General features: G+C 39.2%; 1 protein-coding gene across 2 annotated transcripts in view; it reads right to left on the bottom strand.

Annotated features, from left to right (window-relative positions):
* lhfpl3 (LHFPL tetraspan subfamily member 3) overlaps window positions 1-17,313 on the bottom strand; it is a 72,962-nt gene extending 55,649 nt beyond the window's left edge. Inside the window, exon 1 of one of the 2 annotated variants that reach the window (XM_033615183.2) lies at window positions 16,316-17,313. In XM_033615183.2, coding sequence (XP_033471074.1) covers window positions 16,316-16,751 — 436 coding nt within the window. In that variant the 5' untranslated portion in view covers window positions 16,752-17,313. The remainder of the gene's footprint in view (window positions 1-16,315) is intronic. The other variant, XM_078165294.1, reaches the window with a different exon arrangement.
* Between the last annotated feature and the right edge of the window lie 1,308 nt (window positions 17,314-18,621).

Genomic DNA, 18,621 nt, shown 5'->3' on the forward strand with positions numbered 1-18,621 from the left:
GAGGAGGTATAAAATTGAATACCGCATGACGCACCGAGCGTTCATATAATGTAATATCAGTCACTCAGATGTTTTTATCAAACTGTGTTATCATGCATCAAACATAAGGAGAGCAGAGCTTTTATTTTCTCTGTCACTCTGACAGCGTGATAATAACATAACAGAACATGCAGCTGTCCCCTGTTGGAGCCTCTTCCTGATATTCTGGAAGTCAACATTTGGATCAATAAACCTCCAGCAACCAAATGGACTTTTTAGTTTTGGCTCCAAATGCGAGACCACTTAGCACCGTGAGGAAAGCTACTTAACTGCAAAGGATGGTGCTGGTGAGACAACCAGCAAACGGGCCTATCTCTGATTCTATGGATTTCTATGAATTTACAGCCGCTGAAAATGTGCAGCTATTTATGCCATTGAAATCTTCATGTGTGTGTTTGTGAGATGTGGACCCTGTGTCTCCTGTTTTCGGTGGGGGTTTTTAGTAGCTTTTAAAAAGGGGTTCATACGTTGTAACTAATGGATTTATTAATGGCAAATAAATCATGGCTTTATATATAAATAATAGACCATTAATAACCTTGCAAGTCATGAGGTTGTGAAAAATCCATTTGACGTCCTCCAGACTGCTGGTTTACAAGCTCCTTAAAGGAATACTACAACACTCAAAATGATCATCTGTCAATTACTCACCCTGTTAGGTTTTATTCGTAAAGCCAACTTTACACGCCTCCATTCAGGCTATGTATACCTACAGGAAGTAATGCACCAGAATTCCTATGTAACCCACATAATCATATGGCAGTAATTTGTGTATAACCTACGTAATCAGGAAGGGTGCGATCAGGTGACCAATTTGCTGACAGCAGTAAAGAAGGAAGTGGTATAAAGAGCAGGAGGCAGTTGGAACAATGGATGGGTCAAACAAATATATGACTTCCCCCCAAGAGACCAGTGTTTGTGTCCCCTGTGAAACCAAGTGAGCTTCAAGTTTTTTAAAAAGGTGTGTCGTCACCATGCTTCTTTTCTTAAACCTAACCTATGTAACTTTATGTTAAGTACCTCAAATTATGTACATAACTTTATATTAATGTAATTACTTAAGGCACGTAATGTGACGACAACCAACCATGTTTATTTTCCTAAACCCAACCAATGTAACTTTATGTTAAGTATGAAGTGACAATGCTCAATCATATTAATCTTCCAAAACTTAACTTACGTAACTTTAATTTACTATACTTAACCTGCATAACTTTACGTTAAGAACGTAACATAATGACACCCAACTATATTTCCTTTCCTAAACCCAACCTATGTAACTTTATGTTGAATATGTAGTGACGATGCTCAGCCATGTTTTCCATAACTTAAGCTACGTAACTTAATTTACTATACTTAACCTGCATAACTTTACGTTAAGTACATAATTTTACGTTAAGAACGTAACGTAACGACACCCAACTATGTTTCTTTTCCTGAACCCAACCCACATGACTTTATTTTAAGTACGTAATCATGTTAGGTACGTAACATGATGACACTCAACCATGTTTCTTTTCCTAAACCTAATCCACTAAACTTTACTTGACTAAAATTAACGTACATAACTTTATATTAAATACACCCAACTATGTTTCTTTTCCTAAACCCAAACAATGTAACTTTATGTTTAGTACGTAACTTTATATAAAGTACATAAGTTGATGATGCCCATAGTGGGGCACCAATTCCTTAGATAGCATACAAACTGTTGTTGCTCCAGTGAACAAAGAATCTGAAAACAGAGAAAATTCTTCATGGATTTAAGGGGGTGTTAAGTATAAAGTGACGATGCTCAACCATGTTTTCCAAAACTTAAGCTACGTAACTTTAATTTAATAAACTTAACCTGCATAACTTTATGTTAAGTACATAATTTTACGTTAAGTATGGAACGTAACGACGCCCAACTATGTTTTTTTTCCTAAACCCAACCCACGTAACTTTATGTTAAGTATGTAATCACGTTAGGTACATAACGTGATGACACTCAACCATGTTTCTTTTCCTAAACCTAATCCACTAAACTTTACTTGACTAAACTTAACGTACATAACTTTACATTAAGTACATAATTTTACATTAAGTACAAAATGTAACAACACCCAACTGTTTCTTTTCCTAAACCCAACCAATGTAACTTTATGTGAAATACGTAATTATGTTAAGTACAAAACGTGACAACACCCAACCATGTTTATTTCCCAAACCCAACCTATGTAACTTTATGTTAAGTATGAAGTGACGATGCTCAACCATGTTAATTTTCCAAAACTTAAGCTACGTAACTTTAATTTACTAAAATTAACCTGCATAACTTTACGTTAAGTACATAATTTTACGTTAAGAACGTAACATAACGACACCCAACTATGTTTCTTTTCCTGAACCCAACCCACATGACTTTATTTTAAGTACGTAATCATGTTAGGTACGTAACATGATGACACTCAACCATGTTTCTTTTCCTAAACCTAATCCACTAAACTTTACTTGACTAAAATTAACGTACATAACTTTATATTAAATACACCCAACTATGTTTCTTTTCCTAAACCCAAACAATGTAACTTTATGTTTAGTACGTAACTTTATATAAAGTACATAAGTTGATGATGCCCATAGTGGGGCACCAATTCCTTAGATAGCATACAAACTGTTGTTGCTCCAGTGAACAAAGAATCTGAAAACAGAGAAAATTCTTCATGGATTTAAGGGGGTGTTAAGTATAAAGTGACGATGCTCAACCATGTTTTCCAAAACTTAAGCTACGTAACTTTAATTTAATAAACTTAACCTGCATAACTTTATGTTAAGTACATAATTTTACGTTAAGTATGGAACGTAACGACGCCCAACTATGTTTTTTTTCCTAAACCCAACCCACGTAACTTTATGTTAAGTATGTAATCACGTTAGGTACATAACGTGATGACACTCAACCATGTTTCTTTTCCTAAACCTAATCCACTAAACTTTACTTGACTAAACTTAATGTACATAACTTTACATTAAGTACATAATTTTACGTTAAGTACAAAATGTAACAACACCCAACTGTTTCTTTTCCTAAACCCAACCAATGTAACTTTATGTGAAATACGTAATTATGTTAAGTACAAAACGTGACAACACCCAACCATGTTTATTTCCCAAACCCAACCTATGTAACTTTATGTTAAGTATGAAGTGACGATGCTCAACCATGTTAATTTTCCAAAACTTAAGCTACGTAACTTTAATTTACTAAAATTAACCTGCATAACTTTACGTTAAGTACATAATTTTACGTTAAGAACGTAACGTAACGACACCCAACTATGTTTCTTTTCCTGAACCCAACCCACATGACTTTATTTTAAGTACGTAATCATGTTAGGTACGTAACGTGATGACACTCAACCATGTTTCTTTTCCTAAACCTAATCCACTAAACTTTACTTGACTAAAATTAACGTACATAACTTTATATTAAGTACACCCAACTATGTTTCTTTTCCTAAACCCAACCCACGTAACTTTATGTTAAGTACGTAATCACGTTAGGTACGTAACGTAGTGACACTCAACCATGTTTCTTTTCCTAAATCTAATCCACTAAACTTTACTTAACTAAAATTAACGTACATAACTTTACATTAAGTACACCCAACTATGTTTCTTTTCCTAAACCCAACCAATGTAACTTTATGTTAAGTACGTAACTTTATATAAAGTACATATGGTGATGATGCCCATAGTGGGGCGCCAATTCCTTAGATAGCATACAAACTGTTGTTGCTCCAGTGAACAAAGAATCTGAAAACAGAGAAAATTCTTCATGGATTTAAGGGGGTCCGCGTCTAAGAACAACAAAACTATATCAAAACATCCATTTACAAACTCTCACACAAGTCGTGCAGTAAAATCCAAGGCTCATTTATCCGGTCGTACGCTATGTACTTCTAAAACACAGTCATTTTCTCTAAAACCTCACTAAAAAAAACTATGCAAATGTCTGAGTTTGGACTCTGCTCATGCATTTCACTGAGAGTCTAAACACAGTTCTCACTTTTTGGATTCTTCGTTCATCATTCAGGCATGCTAGGAAAACAAAGCTTTAAGATAAGTTTTTCTGTAGTTGTCAGAAAGAAATTCTGAAATTTGTCTCACATCCCAGGACATCAACTGTTTCACGTGAATATGAAAATATAATGCAACACATAAATACAATACAAAACATTCAACCAAACAACAAAACCTACACCTTCTACAAACGCTACAAATCATATCAGACAAAACAAAAAGGGGATGCAGTGGAACAGCTTATTCATATTTTACTCAAATTCAACGCAACACAAGGTGATGATTAACAGATGATCATTTTAAGTGTGAGGTAATCCTCAAATTCATAAAAAAAGGAAGATTTTAAATAGAAAAGTAAACTAAAAAGGCAAAAATCAACAAGAAACATCTTTGAGCAAACACAAGCTTCAGTGCTCCTTGGCACAGATTCCACAACTCTCTGAGGGATGAAACACAAATTTTTCCAAGAGATATTCCCTCATTTGGCAACAACATCATTCTCACGCTGTGTTAAGCTGTTTAAGGTTGTAGATGATTCCACATTATCAGGTCTGATTTTAAACAATAATCAGGCAGCTTACAAGAATTAGGTTCCATCCCTGGTGGACTGATGTGCAGCCAACAACTACCAGTTCCAAAACAAAAGACATAGCAGTGGGGGGGCGTCCATACGAGACACAGTGTCCTTCTACTTTTAGTTATAAATAGGAACTGGAAAATTCAGCAGGTGGGGAGCTGGTGGTGCTCATGCAGAAAAGTGAAGGTAAGTAACAGAGGAGAAAGATATGAAAGTTGTAGGTTTGGGTGGGATGCCAGCTCCGTCTGATATACGTCTGCCAGCTACTGAGCAAAGCAAAAGATTTGTGCAAACCATAAAACAGACCATCAAACCAGACTGTGTTTTTACCCACATCTGCAAAGAAGCAAAGAAACGACTACATCATTACAGCCATCATCATTATTCTTCTCTAAAAACCTCTTTATCTAGCAGAAGGCAGAGCTCATCAAACATTCAGGACATCCCATCGTAGGAGAGGAGGGCTGCCTCTGAGCTGTGTGCACTGCCTTTGATAGCACATCACAGCAGCCTCATACCACCTGAAATGACATCTGACTGGGAGGATTTTTTTACAATCACCTCAGGATTTCAGACTGCTTAGAGAGAAAAAGCACCTCGATATTGGCTATTTAAGTCGCCAAGAAAACCTTTAAATGGCAGATTTCATGGAGCCTCGACGAGAATGAGATACGGTAAGACAGATGTAGAGATACGGAATGAGACTACAAGTGAAAGAAGCCTCGCGATGATCAAGAAGGATTATTTCTACTTGAGTAAAAGTCCAGAAATATCAGCAGCAAAATGTACTTAAAGGGGACCTATTATTCTTTCCCTATCCTCTATCATATATATGTTACTGTGACTATGAATACCTGCACAAAATGTTCTTATTTTTTGTCCTTATTCCAAACAAGACAATATCCATACTAAGCTGTTTACATGACTAATGAAAATTATTTATCAACCAATGTTCCTGTTTACATGCAGCTGTGCACACAGTATGTTTTTTTTTTATATAAAATCTTTCCTGAAATGTAACTACAGCTGTTATACCAAATAAAATTTGGTGATTAAAAAGTACAATATATCACTCTGAAATGTTACACGTTTCCACCGAGCAGTTCAGTTCAGTACACTTTTTTTCCGTCTCCACTGTGTAAAGTTGTGGATGGTACCAATGGAAGCGTTCCTAACCGTCCCCATTTTTGGTCCCCCCTCTGTTGGGGTACCTAGCACACAGATCTGGTACTAAAAGGTGGAGCTGTGAACACTGCAGTCTGTTGATTGGTCAATAGAGGACGGTCACTCTGCTCAGGGCTGAGTTGTGGCTGGTTTTGAGGCTCATGTAACCACTGTTCATACTGTGGAGAGTTTTATTAGTAAACTGTAACTATAAAATGAAAGGATGTTTTGCTGCCTTTCACAGCAGCTGGAGGCGGAGAAAAAAACAACTTAATTCACTGGGCCGACTGCCGGTGACTTTTAAGGAGGTTTACTTGTAATGCAATCTGGAAATCCATCGGTCAAAAAAAAAGTTCTTCCTTTACCTCTGGAGGCACAGCCTGGAGTTTTTCGACTAACGGAAGTGCAGGGGCCTCGGCGATCGCTGACGCCCTTCACTTCCGGCGGTGCCCCCAGGGAATCGCCGTGTTGTTTACAAATACTTCGGGTAGAAAACCAGCAGAGTTTAGCTGTATATCACATTTTTCAGGTCACTATATCACCGTGTAGACTAATCTGATGTTTGTTAAGTCTATAAACACAATGATCGAACAAACGTTACTATTTCTGTGTGCATGTTTTGTAATTAATAACATGGTTATCGTAGATTAGCTGGGCTAACCGTTAGCTGTTAACGTTAGCTGTTGGCGGTGTCTGTAATAACCATAGACTGTATAAAAATAAGGTAATAACTCAATAAACGGTCTGGAAATATTTTTCCAGCGGATATCTTAGTTACAACATGATTGAGATAGCAAAGCAGTTTTGTGTTGCTATGTGTGGTATTTATTCAGTTATGGGAAATCACGATGTCTAGAAAGCATCAGTGGCTGCAGCTGACAGGGACAGCTAACGTTAACACTAGCAGCAAAGCTAACATCAGGATCGTCATCTGTTAAAAGCCTCCCGTTGTCGGATACGACATGAAACTACTCCAGTTAGCTCAATCATGTTGTAACTAAGACATCCGCTGGAAATAATACTTTTTTTCATGTTGACGAGACGGCGGTTTGGGTGGAGCGCTTGCTATGGACGTGGAGCTTGCTGTTTCTGTAGGCACACATTTCCTGGGGACACCTTCATGTCTCGGCCACGCCCCCTCCATTGTGATTGGCTAAAGCACAGCATCGTTCAAACTCAAAACCCCGCCCTCCCCCCCTCTGTAGTCGTCTTTCACACAGGGCTGCCGACAGATTCTACAATGTAAATTGCAGAATCTGTCTTGAGAGATTACTTGTAATGTTACTCAATGTATGTGAATCAGTGTAATGTGAATCCATCAGCACACCTTAAATTTCACTTTATTAACTTTGACCATCACTTTAGTTTTTCTATGACAAACACTTTTAGTAATAGATCTTCAACTGTTATATACATTCATTTTGACTGGGTTATGTGAGCTGCATATCTTCTAACCCTCACTTGGGAGAAAAAAAAGTGTTGCAGAGCATTGTTCCTGTGGGCTCCAGAAACACTAAACCCATGAGCTTGCCTGAGAAGGACTAAATGCACCAACCCGCTATTTTTAAATATCTCATGGAGAGAGACTCTCACTGCAGTCTGTTTTCTTCTGTTCTGAAAATGTCGGCGTGCAGCCTCGTTCTGTGGATGATAAACGAGGTGCAGACTGATAAAGGAGGAAATACAGTGAGTGCTGGACGGAGCAGAGTGACAACAACCCCGCCCACATTTAAGAGAACTGTTGTGGTGGAAACCCTAGGGTCTACGTACCATGTCTGAAGGGTTACAGTCGTCAGTGGCAGAAGAAAATGCTGGCATTGTACATTTCTGCAAACCCTGCAAGCCATTTGTACATTTCATACATGTCATGTCAGTTAGTCTAGCAGGAGAACCCACATGGCATTTTTTTGTAACCTGATTTTTTAGGACTCTAATGGTGTCTAGTTGAGAATTTGAACTTGAATTGATGTCCAAGCTAATCGCTAAAAAATGTTGGTTCCATTGGTACCATACTGAAAGTGTTTGGTGGAAACGCGGCTAAAATCTAGCACAAAAATTGTACTTCAGTGATGATTAGTCAGTCAACAGGAAATTAATAGGCAACTATTTTGCTAATCAAACAATCATTTGGTGATTTTTTCGGCAAAAAAGCTTAACGTTAAATGCATAGGTGTAGATTTGGGATGTGTCCCACCCAAAAGTTGAAACAAAACATACATGTCATGTCAGTTAGTCTAGCAGGAGAACCCACATGGCATTTTTTTGTAACCTGATTTTTTAGGACTCTAATGGTGTCTAGTTGAGAATTTGAACTTGAATTGATGTCCAAGCTAATCGCTAAAAAATGTTGGTTCCATTGGTACCATACTGAAAGTGTTTGGTGGAAACGCGGCTAAAATCTAGCACAAAAATTGTACTTCAGTGATGATTAGTCAGTCAACAGGAAATTAATAGGCAACTATTTTGCTAATCAAACAATCATTTGGTGATTTTTTCGGCAAAAAAGCTTAACGTTAAATGCATAGGTGTAGATTTGGGATGTGTCCCACCCAAAAGTTGAAACAAAACAAACACTGTTGCTTACATGCCTAAATTGATGCTTTTCTTTGTCATACGTGATAATAAACAAAACAGTTTAGGATTTTCGGACTGCTGGTCTGACAAAACGTACCATTTATAGATGTAACTTTGGGCTATGATAAATTGCACACGGTGTTTTCCACTATTTTCTGACATTTGATTGACAAACAATTGGTCAAAAACAGTGTGGCAGATTAATCAACAATGAGAAAAATCGTTTGTTACAGCCCCATACTTAAGCACAACACTTGAGTAAATGTACTTAGTTACTCTGCCACTGCGAATCACATTCACAGAAACCATCAGAGATGAAAATCTGATTCATGTCTTCACCTGAATGTGTTGCACACTGTCACATCTGCTCCTCTGACATGGTGGGAAACCTGAAGAACATGTGACTCAGAGGAAAAAGAAGCAGCTTTGATCTGTGACAAGAAAAAAAAAACCTGCAAAGACTCAAACTGCCAGGATGTGACACTCATTACAACTCTGACAGAGCTCGTTGTAGTGCTTTTACATCCAACTCACAGCTGCTGGCGTCTGAGACACTGATGATACTTTAACGACAGGTTTTTTTTTTTCGCTCACAGCTGGCCAATGGCTCCACTAACCTCTGTATCTAATCAACGGCTTGTGCAACGACAAATTAGACTGGAGTCTGTGGTTGATATTTATTGCCAAACTGGTGATCAGCGGACTTTTGGGACACATGTTCATCCTGAATCAGAGCGGATATTCAGCCGCTGTGTGCTTCTGTGGGCAAAGCAGACTCTATGAATGTGACTGTTATTGGGTATGACGTTTAATTCCCATTTGAGAACAAGCTGTGTTTTACAAGCAGGCATCCGTGAAGATGCACAGCGTGACACTGTGGAGATTATTCATACACATAAATTAGATTTAGATGAGAATTACGAACCATACATTACACTCAAAAAGTCATTATTTGCCATACGTTTCTCAGTGGGGGTGTGAATTAGTGAGATGCCAGTTATTTTCTCACAGAAACACAATCAAATCTCTTGTTTTCGGTTTAAATTACACCTCCCCTCATTTACACAGTTGTTCTTATGTGTTTATTAACAATGGCTCTTTTTCGCAGCGTGTTACAAAATCCACTGCTCTCACCAGTGAGTGTTGAGTCAAGGTCATTTTAATGACAGGCTGACAGATGACCACAGCTGGGGTCATTACTCAGAATGAGTAATGTATAACACATGACTCGGTAGTTTTAAAAAAGGATACAATACATGACTTAATTACCTCCTGTAGAAAGTAATTAATTCAGGTTGTTCTCACTGTGACACAACAATCGCGACTACAACAGAGTCAAACATTCAGGCACACAAATATCAAAAGACTTAACCTCTTCATCTCTGCCTGAGTTTAGGGAGAAGAATATGTTGGCATTGTAAGTTCCTGCAAATCAAGGATATTATATCAACTTTTCTATAGTGAAGCGAGCTGACTTTGACATGGTCAAGGAGGCGGAAGGGCAACCTGGTCTCCCTCCAAAGTCATCGAAATCCGGGCAGTGACTTGCAGAGTCAGACATCGACAGAAAAAGCTGTTCTTCATGTCAGCGTGATACACGACCGGTTGCCATTAGTGTTTAACGGTGCCCAGTGGCATTAGTGGGAAACGTAGTGTGACAAGAACGAAAGTTAAGGCGACAAAAGTCCAAGTGGAGAGGGCGGGAGGGGTGGCTAATGGGTCCATCAAACATTGACTTTCACCCGGGAGAGGGGTGTTTGTGTCCTGTTAGATTATAAAGCCAAAAAAACATTGATTGGTGGTGTTGTACCGGTGTTGTAGTGCATTTATTTTCAAAGAGACTGTATGTAAATGTTGAATTTCCAGTAAAACAAAAGTGTACTTTGAAAGAAGACAATGCATGTAACAGGCAGAACTTGACACGGCGTCCCAGAACGTCAACTTAACACACCTAGGGTACCTTTCACATCGTATCCGGACGTGGTAAGTCCATGACCAAACGTCGATATGGGACGATGTTGGAGTGAGAATGTGTTGGGAGGGGTTGATGCATGCAGAGCTGCAGACCACTGTTTGAGACCCACAAACAACAACACCGGCTGTTTTTTAGTGAGTCACTGCTGCGTTTCCCGAAGCTTTTTAGGCAACGATGTGGGTGGGTTTTTTTAGCAACCCATCACTGTTTCTCCAGTGAGATGGAAAACTTGTTTTTAACAAAGACATCTCTCTGTTTTCAGCCGGTACTGTGCCACTACAACCATGGATTTTAAACTAAAACATGATGTTTTTCTAACCATAACCAACTGTTTTTGGTGCCTAAACCTCACCACACAATAACCACAGTCGTCAGTGGCAGAAGAAAATGCTGGCATTGTACATTTCTGCAAACCCTGCAAGCCATTTGTACATTTCATACATGTCATGTCAGTTAGTCTAGCAGGAGAACCCACATGGCATTTTTTTGTAACCTGATTTTTTAGGACTCTAATGGTGTCTAGTTGAGAATTTGAACTTGAATTGATGTCCAAGCTAATCGCTAAAAAATGCTGATTTTCATAACTCCACCAGACAACATACAAAAGACAAATGAACCCACTAACCCACTAATTTTGACACTAGGAACTGAATGGAGAAGTCATTGGCATGCTACAACCACTTTTTATTAGTAAAAAAAAGCAGGCAAATAACACATCTTAGGCTCATAACAGTATTAAGTTCTGCTGGTTTGTTTAGCAGTTGTTTCCTGCAATAGCCAAATGTAGCTACTTTATTATCTTACATAAATCTCAAGGTTATTACATGGTCTATGACACTTAAATGAGTCTGTTTCAGGCCGGTGAGGAGGACCTCAAATCAGACCAGGTGCCTGATGAGGTGTGAATAATGATGTTGAGTGTTAAGTGTGGCTTAAGTTGAATAAGCTTTGAAGTTTCACAATCTTACTTGTATATAATATGAGAGCTTTGTTCAATACAATAATCTGGAGTAGTTCTGACTATCAAATGTAAGGAACAAGTCCGCTACGTCCACATTGTACTTAAGGGAGAGCACCAGCTCACTGGTCCTCACAGAGAAGAGGAGCATGAAAATGAACCACCTGCAGTCCATGTCTCCAAGGTGACGTAGTGTATGAGCTGACTTTGTCATGGTGAATGGTGTGTCATCTAGGCAGTACGCAACAAAACCTGACATTTTCTGGAGAGTCATCGCTGTGTTTCCAGCGGTTTTTTAGGCAACAAATGTGGGTGTGTTTGGCAACCTGTTGCTGTTTTTCCACGGGGTTAGTGCCACGACAAGGTGTTGGCTTTTACCGAGATGTCGCTGCATTTCCTACTGGGATAGTGCCATAAAAAGCAGTTATCTTTAATTGAGACATTGCTGCATTTCCTGCCGGGATTGTGCCACGAAAAGAAAAAGAAAATTGCACCATTTTTGATGATGATTTAACAAGATTTCTTCTTTAAACACAGGCTTATTTCCAGGTGGCAATCAGGCCCCTTCATCCCACTGGACCCAGTGCAACTGCGCTGCCTACACTAGCCATGTTTCCATCAGCCTGTTTAGATGCGCATCTAGAAGTACCGCATCAGAAAATTATGATGCAAACGCCAAAATTCGAATTAAAATCCCCTGATTCGCACAAACTAAAATACGCTCACTTTAGCCGGGTTTTGGTTGATTCAAAAAAACGGGGGATGGAAACAGTTATGTTTGAATTAAGTCTGACGTAGCGCACCTCTCTCCATGGTGATATCCACACTCCAGGTCAGGAAGGTGGTAATGCATTTACAAGCGCCAGAAAACGTAGAAGAAGAAGAATGCAAGACTTGTTTTGTTTCCGGTTCTGCGGAAAACTCGCACGAGTTCATAGTTTTCACCAAAGTCCGTACATTTAATGGAAACACAGGATTCGTATTTCTTTTAATGCGCATTTCCCAATGATTCAAATCACTTTTGGATGGAAACATAGCTACTGTCTATTTCTACACCCCTGGATAGTGCCATGAAAAGTTTTCTAAATTTTGAGAGACATCGCTGAGACACTGAGACATCGCTGAATTTCCAGCGGAGATTGTGCCACGAAAAGTGGTTGGTTTGGGTTTTTGTTGTTGTTATTGTTGTGCTGAAACCTGACTTCACTTTAACCACAGCGTTGCCGAAACATAAAGTTTCAACGTATCTGCTAAATAATAACGTATAAATGTAATGTATCCGTAGTTTGCTGAAATGTACAGTGCCAACATTGTTTTCTGGTGACTGGGTTGCGCTTTAAAATGTGTGAACATTAAACAACCTACAAGTATATCAAGTTCAAAACACCAATATGCATCAGAACAAACTGTTACAGTGCGAGATATTCATGTTACATATAACCAAAATTAAATGTGTTTTCCATACATGTATTCAAATTGCTGAATTTCATGTTGTAAGTGTGTATGTGACGATTATGTGCACCTGAGTTTGTGTGTATGTGTGCTATCAAAGGCTCTTTATAGTGATATCAGTATGAACTCTCGGCCTGGAGCTTATTGAGAGCCAAATTAACAGATGATAAAATGTAAAACTCTTGTGTTTGGTCTCTTGTCAATTTTTTCTTTGTGTGCTGAAAAAAGTTGGCTGAGATATAAAAGCTGAGCCGCACCAGCTATTTGAAAAATATCATTTTGGAAGGAAATCAAGATCCTGTGTGTGTCTGCTTCAGAGCGGATGCTGGAAATTTGACTAAAAATAATTAAAGTAGTTCAGTCAGTCGTACTCTTCATGGTCCTGCTCCTTTGATTTCTCCTTTCTAATTTCTTTTTACATGTGTTTCTTTCATATTTAATATGCACGGTGGGTTTTAAGATGTTAGAGAGACTCCTTCTGTTCTCATTAAGAAAAGAAGCATTTGCATATTTATGGTTGAAAGGACCGTAAAATGTAAAGCCCCTAAAACAGAGGACTTTCCTGTTTCTGTGGTGTTGTTGAGGGTTTTTAAGCTTAATATAGACAGTCATGTTTATTACAGTTTTTGGCTGATTGAAATTCTAGTTGTACTGTGGAATAAGTTGCATTAAAAGGACTGAATCTATGAATATTAGAGCTTTAGGATGAAAAACAAACAGAAAATAAATCTTTGTTGGTATCTTTGTTCATATTGATGATCCTCACCTGGAAGGAAATTCTTCATATACTGTACATCCATGTCCAACACAACCACCAGAATAAATGCTGGCATTGTACATTTCTGCAAACCACTGATGCATTACATTGGTACATGAAATGTTATGTTTCAACACGGCTGTGGTTTAACTGAAGTTAGGTTTTGCACAACAATAACAACAAAAAGCAAAACACTTTTCCTGACACTATCCAGGGGCGTAAATATAGACAGATCAGGCAGTATGGTTGCACTAGGGCCCATGAGGAGGAGGGGCCCAATTGCCACCTGGAAATACGCCCGTGTTCAAAGAAGAGCTCAAGTTAAGTAAACAATGGAGCGATTTTCTACATATGCCCTCAAAAAGGCAAACCCATCTCCATCATGGCATTCTGTGTCTGAAAAATAGTATCAGTCTATAACAAAAGTATGTTTATTCTATATAAATACAAAAAACTATTTAGTTAAACTCATAATTTCCTATTTTCTTTTGTAGTTTTTGTCATACACAGATATGTAATGATGATTGCTGGGTATTATCAAGTCTTTGTTAATCACGTGACGAGACAATACGATTCATAGCTAGGTGCAAAATCTCATAAGTCTGACAAGCTGGGCACATCTGCAAACAGATATAACATAAGAGCAACAGTAAAACACACTGTTACGCCTAAATGTCTGTGTGTGCTTAATAACTACTAACTAAGGCGCACTAGGGCCCGTCATAACAGCGTGCACTGGAGCCCATCGTAACTATCCGCTGGCACTATCCCAGCAGAGAATGCAGCAATGTCTCGGTAAAAAGTGACCGCTTTTTGTGGCACAATCCTGGTAGGAAACACAGCAACATCCTGGTTAAAGATAACCACTTTTTGTGGCACAAGCCCAGCTGGAAATGCAGCGACATCTCACCTCAGTAAAAGCCCACCCTTGCTGCAACCCCGGTCTCACTATGAAGTCGTTGAAATCTGGCGCTTGGGCAGTGACTTGTAGCATCAGACACTGGTGAAAAAAAGCCCTTCTTTAACGTTGGCATGATACGCAGCTGGTTGCCATTATAGTTTAATGGCGCTCAGCGGTGTCAGGGGGAAACACGGTGGGACAAGAATGAAAGTTAAGGTGGTAAAAGTCCAAGTAGGGTGGGGTGGTGGTGGATGGGTCCAACAAACACAGACCATCACCCAGGAGAGCTGTGTTTGCATCCTGTAAGATTCCAAAGCCAAACCCTGTTCTTTTTTCCTAAACTCAACCATGTGTGTTAGCTGTTGAAGGAAAAAGACATCAATTTGTGTTGTACCAACGTAGTGCTTTTATTTTGAAAGAGACTGTATGCAGACGGTATAATTCCTGTGAGAACCGAAGTGTATTTTGAAAGAAGACAATGCATGTAACAGGCAGAACTTGACATGGCGTCCCAGAACATCAACAACCAACACACCCAGGGTACCTTTGACATCGTATGTGGACGTGGTGAGTCCATGACCAAACGTCGATATGTGACGAGGTCGAAGTGTCACTGTGGCACTAGTCTCTATATACAGACTCTACATTCAGTGAATGTAGAGTCTGTAGGCAAACCCCTGAGATCTTGCCTCTGGAAGAAGAGCGGAAGAGCCCTGGTTTCCGGTTGTAGGCTGTTTGTAGTCCGTGTGATATTGACCAATCATGTTTGAGCCGGCTGCAGTTGTTGCCAGGTTAAACGGTCCGTATGGTGAACTAATGAGGCAGAACATAATTGGCGTCACTGCAAACTCTGAATCCATCGCAATTGTTCGGCATATTTACTTAAACGGAAGTTGGAAACGGAAATTCGCCTCCTCCGCCCAAATCAAACCGGAATGCCAAAAAATCAGGGGTCTGCCCCCAGAGGCTGTATCGCCGTCTGCCAGAAGTCAGACGCCGAATAAAGCCAATGGGTTCCGAGAATGCTGTGGCACTAACCCCTAAACACACCCACATTTGATGTTTAAAAAGCTGCTGGAAACACAGCGATGACTCCCTAAAAAACAACCAGTTTTGTTGCATTCTGCCGAGGTCACACACCATTCACCATGACGAAGTCAACCTAGAAACACTGACATGACACGTACGAAACGCACAAAAGTATCTGTGGTTTGCAGAAAAACACAATGCCAGCAGTTTATTCTGAGAAATCTGTTCCACAAAGTCAACCTCTAACCTGCAGGTATCAGTTAAACATCCCCAACGAAAGATACAACTGAAAAAATTCTTGAATCTGCACATTATTCACCTCTAGAGGCATCCGGAGTTTTATTTTATCACTGATTCAGTCTGAGGTCTTATGCTCTCCCAAGGGTGTTTCACTCCACCTACACTTCAGACAGTTACATAATGTTTTATCAGGGGCTTTAATAACCACAGAGATCTGCTAAAATGGGGCTCTGTGGCAGAGTCAGCGGAGCCCTCGAGCTGAGAAGGAAGAGGAACATGTAGATTTAAGTGAAAGGTGTTTGCATTTTGATCCTGGTCAGTTATTTACAAGGGTGAAACCTGTGACTCGTACTCATTTGAGTTCAGAATGTCTATTGAAGCATATGAGCTGGGGAAGATGAAGAACATCTGGATTTTTAGGTGCAGATTGCATTTTGAAACTTTCAGTGGTGGACAGATGAGGGAGAGACCTTTATAGTGAGCTGTATTTCTTACTCTGGTGGGATCTCATTGGAGCTCCTGCACAGTGACACACTGAACTGTTAAACTCCAACCTGTAGTCAGAGCAGAGCAGAGCCTCCTACCTGCAGCCAGCTGCATCCAGCCGCAGATCTTGTACACGGTGCCGGTGCTGCAGAAGAAGAAGAGCGCGAAGCAGCCGATGCAGGTGAGCACCAGCACCATGGACATGCCGATGAAGAAGGAGGCGGCCTTGAACGCACCGGAGGGGATGGTGCTGAACTCGGTGAAGCTGCCCTGGCAGGTCAAGTCCCGGGACAGCCCGTTCCCGATGCAGTAGTGGAACAGCCCGAAGTAGCCCGCCTGCGGTGTGTCCATGCCGTCCCCGATCCAGTAGGGCTGGATGAAGCACACCACGTTGACGATGGCGAAGAGGATGGTGAAGATGGCCCACAGGACGCCGATGGCGCGGGAGTTGCGCACGTAGTTGGTTTGGTAGATTTTGGCAGCCTCGGAGGCGGGGAGCATGGTGGTGGTGGTGCTGGGGGCCCCGGGGATCATCCTCCAGTCTGTGTGAAGGGGGGTCTGCTCGGTCCTCAGGATCAAACTCACATCTGCCGCATCTGATCCGAAAAAGGCAAAAATCACAGCTTTGAGCAGAACTTGTTCTCAGATTTTAATTTCTCAGACTTGAGTCACAGATGTGTCCACGGCATCACTGCACTCTCGTCTCCATGGCGAGCTCGGGTTTTCTTTCCTGGTGTTTTCCTCCGGTTTTCATTCATCACTCTCGCAAATGTGCGCTCCGTGGAAAAACACAATCATCAGGAGCACATCCTCCCGTGGATTCATCCTACATCTGTCCTCATATTCACCAACATTCAGCCTGTGGAAAATGTCGCTGCCAGAGTCGTGTCCAGAGCCGGAGAGTGTTATTCCTGTGTGATTCAGTGTGTGAGAGCTCGCTGTAATGGTCCGTGTGTGCTCGACGACAGAGCCACAGCCGCAGCTCAGCTCCTATTGAATTAGAGTAGGAGGATAGCCTCGGATATCACAGGGCCAGCCCACATCCCTTAATCCCAGCATGACGTATTATTCCAGTAACACGCGCGAAATTTTAAACAGACACAAGTGAATAATGAAAAACAACAAGTGGAGCTGATTGTCCCAAATGTAATGCTCATATAATCCCACTGTGTGACAGCTGCACCAACAGCCTGTTAGCGGGGTGTGGACACATGCACCAAGAATTACTGCACATAAATGTCTCTATTCAGCAATAATATTTATAACAGTAATAAAAGAAATAACATAAACTAACAAACTAACATTCAGTGTCTGTCTGACCTAGTCATCAGAAAACTACAATAATGTTTCCAGAAATTGCTTGTTTTGTTTTGTTTTTTTTGGCAAAAATATAGCCATTGTGATGTAAAATATGTATTTAACATATTACATCGTATATGTTATATACACATTAATTACACTGTGTAATTATTCTTAGGCTATATCTATCATTATATAATTATACTATGTCGTATATATCTAAATATTATATATATATATTATTAAATGTAAATAAATAAATATATAATGTTATAATAATGTTATATAAGATAGTAGCCTATACTAATTTCTTATGAATGTTATTATAATATATGCAATATTTTATTTAAAATATTGCATACATTATGTAATCTTTATAATATATTATTATACTATTATTATATAATATAATATATTTATTTAAATTTAATAATATATGTAAATTATATCATATAAATATATATGTAAATATATCATTAAATTAACTAAACTAACTAAATAAATATATGTTATATAATATTAGAATTTATTATAAATGTTATATAATATATGCAGTATTTTCTCTATATAAAATATTTAATATTAAAATATTGCAATATTATATAATATTGCATTTATTATAAATTAGTTACAATATATTATTATATTCTATTATATAATATTATTTATTTATTTATCCATAGTTTCTCCTGGCCTGGGATCAATAGGACCCTATAATTATAAAAATCTAAACATTGTCAACAATAATAAAATCCCAGTGTCCTCAAATGAGTACTTCCTAATTAACAGTGTCTTATCTTGTTACTGCTGCTACAAAAATTGGTCAAATTTGTTGCCATATCAAACTACACACATAACTTATCATGAATAAACAAGTTTCAACCGTAAAATGTGATTAGATTTTGGACCTTGTCCACTTCTGTGTCGGGATCAGCTGCAGATTGACTTGGCAGAGATGGCTGCCATCTTGTTTTTTTGTTGTTGTTTTTTTTTTTTTTAGAATGCATTAGTGTATGGTGGTCTCACTACCACTAGATGGCAGACAAAAGTGTCCACAAACGAGGACAACAAGTCTAGGTTAAACCCAAGTAAACCCAAAATGTGA

Source organism: Epinephelus lanceolatus, chromosome 23, assembly GCF_041903045.1.
Source record: "Epinephelus lanceolatus isolate andai-2023 chromosome 23, ASM4190304v1, whole genome shotgun sequence".
Lineage (NCBI taxonomy): Eukaryota > Metazoa > Chordata > Actinopteri > Perciformes > Serranidae > Epinephelus > Epinephelus lanceolatus.